Source organism: Sinocyclocheilus grahami, unplaced genomic scaffold, assembly GCF_001515645.1.
Source record: "Sinocyclocheilus grahami isolate Dianchi unplaced genomic scaffold, SAMN03320097.WGS_v1.1 scaffold26380.1, whole genome shotgun sequence".
In the NCBI taxonomy this organism is placed as follows: domain Eukaryota; kingdom Metazoa; phylum Chordata; class Actinopteri; order Cypriniformes; family Cyprinidae; genus Sinocyclocheilus; species Sinocyclocheilus grahami.
The window spans coordinates 1-2,086 of record NW_015520073.1 but is presented as its reverse complement, the minus strand read 5'-3'; the positions used below and the strand labels follow the sequence as shown (position 1 = coordinate 2,086).

Here is a 2,086-nt window from a genome sequence, read left to right as displayed (position 1 = left end):
GATGGAGGAGAAGAGGAGTGTGGAGCAGCTTGCACGAAACATGTATAACAACCACAAGAGTATTTGGGCACTCTAGTCACAATTAAAAATGTATGAATGTCAAAGTAAAAGAGGTATCTGCAAAGAAATGATGCTAAACCTTTTCTCACAACTAACTTCACTTGGCATCTTTACCGCTCACAAAGTAATTTTTAGTGAATGTATGAAGTCAGTTCTCCTCAAGTTCATAGACGGGCCTGATCAAAAGACCATAGGGCTTTGGGACACAAACATCCCACTATATCCACTGCAGTTGTTCTATTATATATGCATGATTATTTAATCTTGTATTTTCCTCATTTGCCATTTTAGGACAAGGCCATTGGTGAAAAGTAGCATAGTAAGAAGGATCTGGTTGTACACTTAAGAATAAATTTCCACATTTCTCAGTGCTTGAGGCCCATATTGTTGCAAAATGTTTTTCCTTGATGAGTGTATTTGTCCTTTTTTTATATATATATAATTTCTTATTCAATGCAGTCACATTAATACATTTTTAATTGTGGTTTAAGTGCCCAGATACTTTTTAGTGCAATTATATAATTTTCTAAATCAAATGGCATTCAGATTTTTGAAGAGATGATTGCGTGACATTTTTTTATTTCAATCTTGCACAGGGAGAGGGAAAGGCTTCAGAAACAATGGGCCACTGAAAACTCTCTCATTCCAAAACATCACAATTCCACACAGAAGAAACAGAACAAAGATCTTCAACTTAAGCTGAAGAAGCTGGAAGCCAGAGTTCACCTTCTCGATTTGCAAGTTAGAAGACATTTATAGTTTTATTATATTGTATGCAATAAACTCTTACGATTTTTGACTGGTTGCATACATGTTTTAGTGCATGCACAGGCATTTTACGACATGGTACTCAGTGATATTGGAAAGAAGGGTGCGCATGGGCAAGGCAGCGGCGCTGTGTGATTGGAGGAGGCAGCTGAGAGCGTGGCGGTCATGGCGGGCTCTGGTCTGGGCAAGAAGAGAGAAAAAAGAAGCTGAAAGGACTGAGGAGGAGCTGAGACAGGAGCACAGGCAGGAGAGCTCAATTTATAAAACTTGTCACTGTCAACATAGGGCTTAAACAACTTGATAAACATTTGAAAGGAAAGCAAAGCTCTTTAACTAAACAACTAGACTAAAAGAGCATGTTAATTGCTTAATTAAAGGTTAATTAAAGGCTTTAATTCATCTTGGCAGTCAGACTGGTTTTAAGCCATATCTGTCCCACAGGCGCTGTCAGCAGGCAGTGGAGAGTGACCGCAGGAGGCTTTTGAGGCGCTGCCTCAGTGATTGGCGTGTGTGGTGTCAAGTAGAACATCATCGCAAGGAGCTTCTCCAACAACAAGAAGAAACCCGACGTAAAATGGCTGTTTTGATCAATGCGGCAGCTTCTAGGAAACTAGGAGCAGAAAAATCTCCACCAGTTACTAACCCATTTAAAACACTCAGTCCTAGAGAAAACATCAGCCATCAGGTAAGGACATATACTGTAATATTTTTTATTCTGATTAAACTATTCCACAAACTCTCTTCATCACACCACAGGATGTGGCAGCAGCTCCAGAAAGCAGTTCACTGACTGCACAAGCCTCAGAGGCCCCGCCCACCCAGGCCTGGCAGGTGAGGCGTCGCCATGCCGCTCTCTCATCGGCCGAGCTACAACAGCTCCGTCAGGGGCAACAGCAGCAGACCTCCCAAAGTGGAAGTGTGGAGCTTAGCGGTGGACAGTTCAAACACCGCCATGCAGCTCTGCAGCTAACCGTAGCCGAGCAGAAGCGTCTTCTGAAAGAGCAACAGGAACAGATTCGGCATCTGCAAGAAAGACAGAACATTCTGGAACTGAGGCATGAGGCAGAGAAAATTGCTCTGTTAGGAACAAGTCCTCCTGGAGCTACAAATACATGCTGTCTGCCTAAACCCAACACAGAGACAGCAAACCGAATTACAGAAAAACCCGCAAGGTACTATACAGGTTATCCTGTCAAGGTACCCCCATATGTGTGTGGCATACAGTGGGTACGGAAAGTATTCAGACCCCCTTAAATTT

General features: G+C 42.6%; 1 protein-coding gene across 1 annotated transcript in view; it reads left to right on the top strand.

The window, feature by feature from the left end:
* The window catches only part of LOC107580182 (coiled-coil domain-containing protein 191-like), a gene marked incomplete at its 3' end in the record, with an annotated part of 2,257 nt that extends 257 nt beyond the window's left edge, over positions 1 to 2,000 (top strand). The window contains exons 2-6 of the mRNA XM_016265917.1: positions 1 to 42; positions 657 to 801; positions 881 to 1,071; positions 1,270 to 1,513; positions 1,585 to 2,000. Of these exons, the coding sequence (XP_016121403.1) occupies positions 1 to 42; positions 657 to 801; positions 881 to 1,071; positions 1,270 to 1,513; positions 1,585 to 2,000 (1,038 nt within the window). The remainder of the gene's footprint in view (positions 43 to 656; positions 802 to 880; positions 1,072 to 1,269; positions 1,514 to 1,584) is intronic.
* Positions 2,001 to 2,086: the final 86 nt, after the last annotated feature.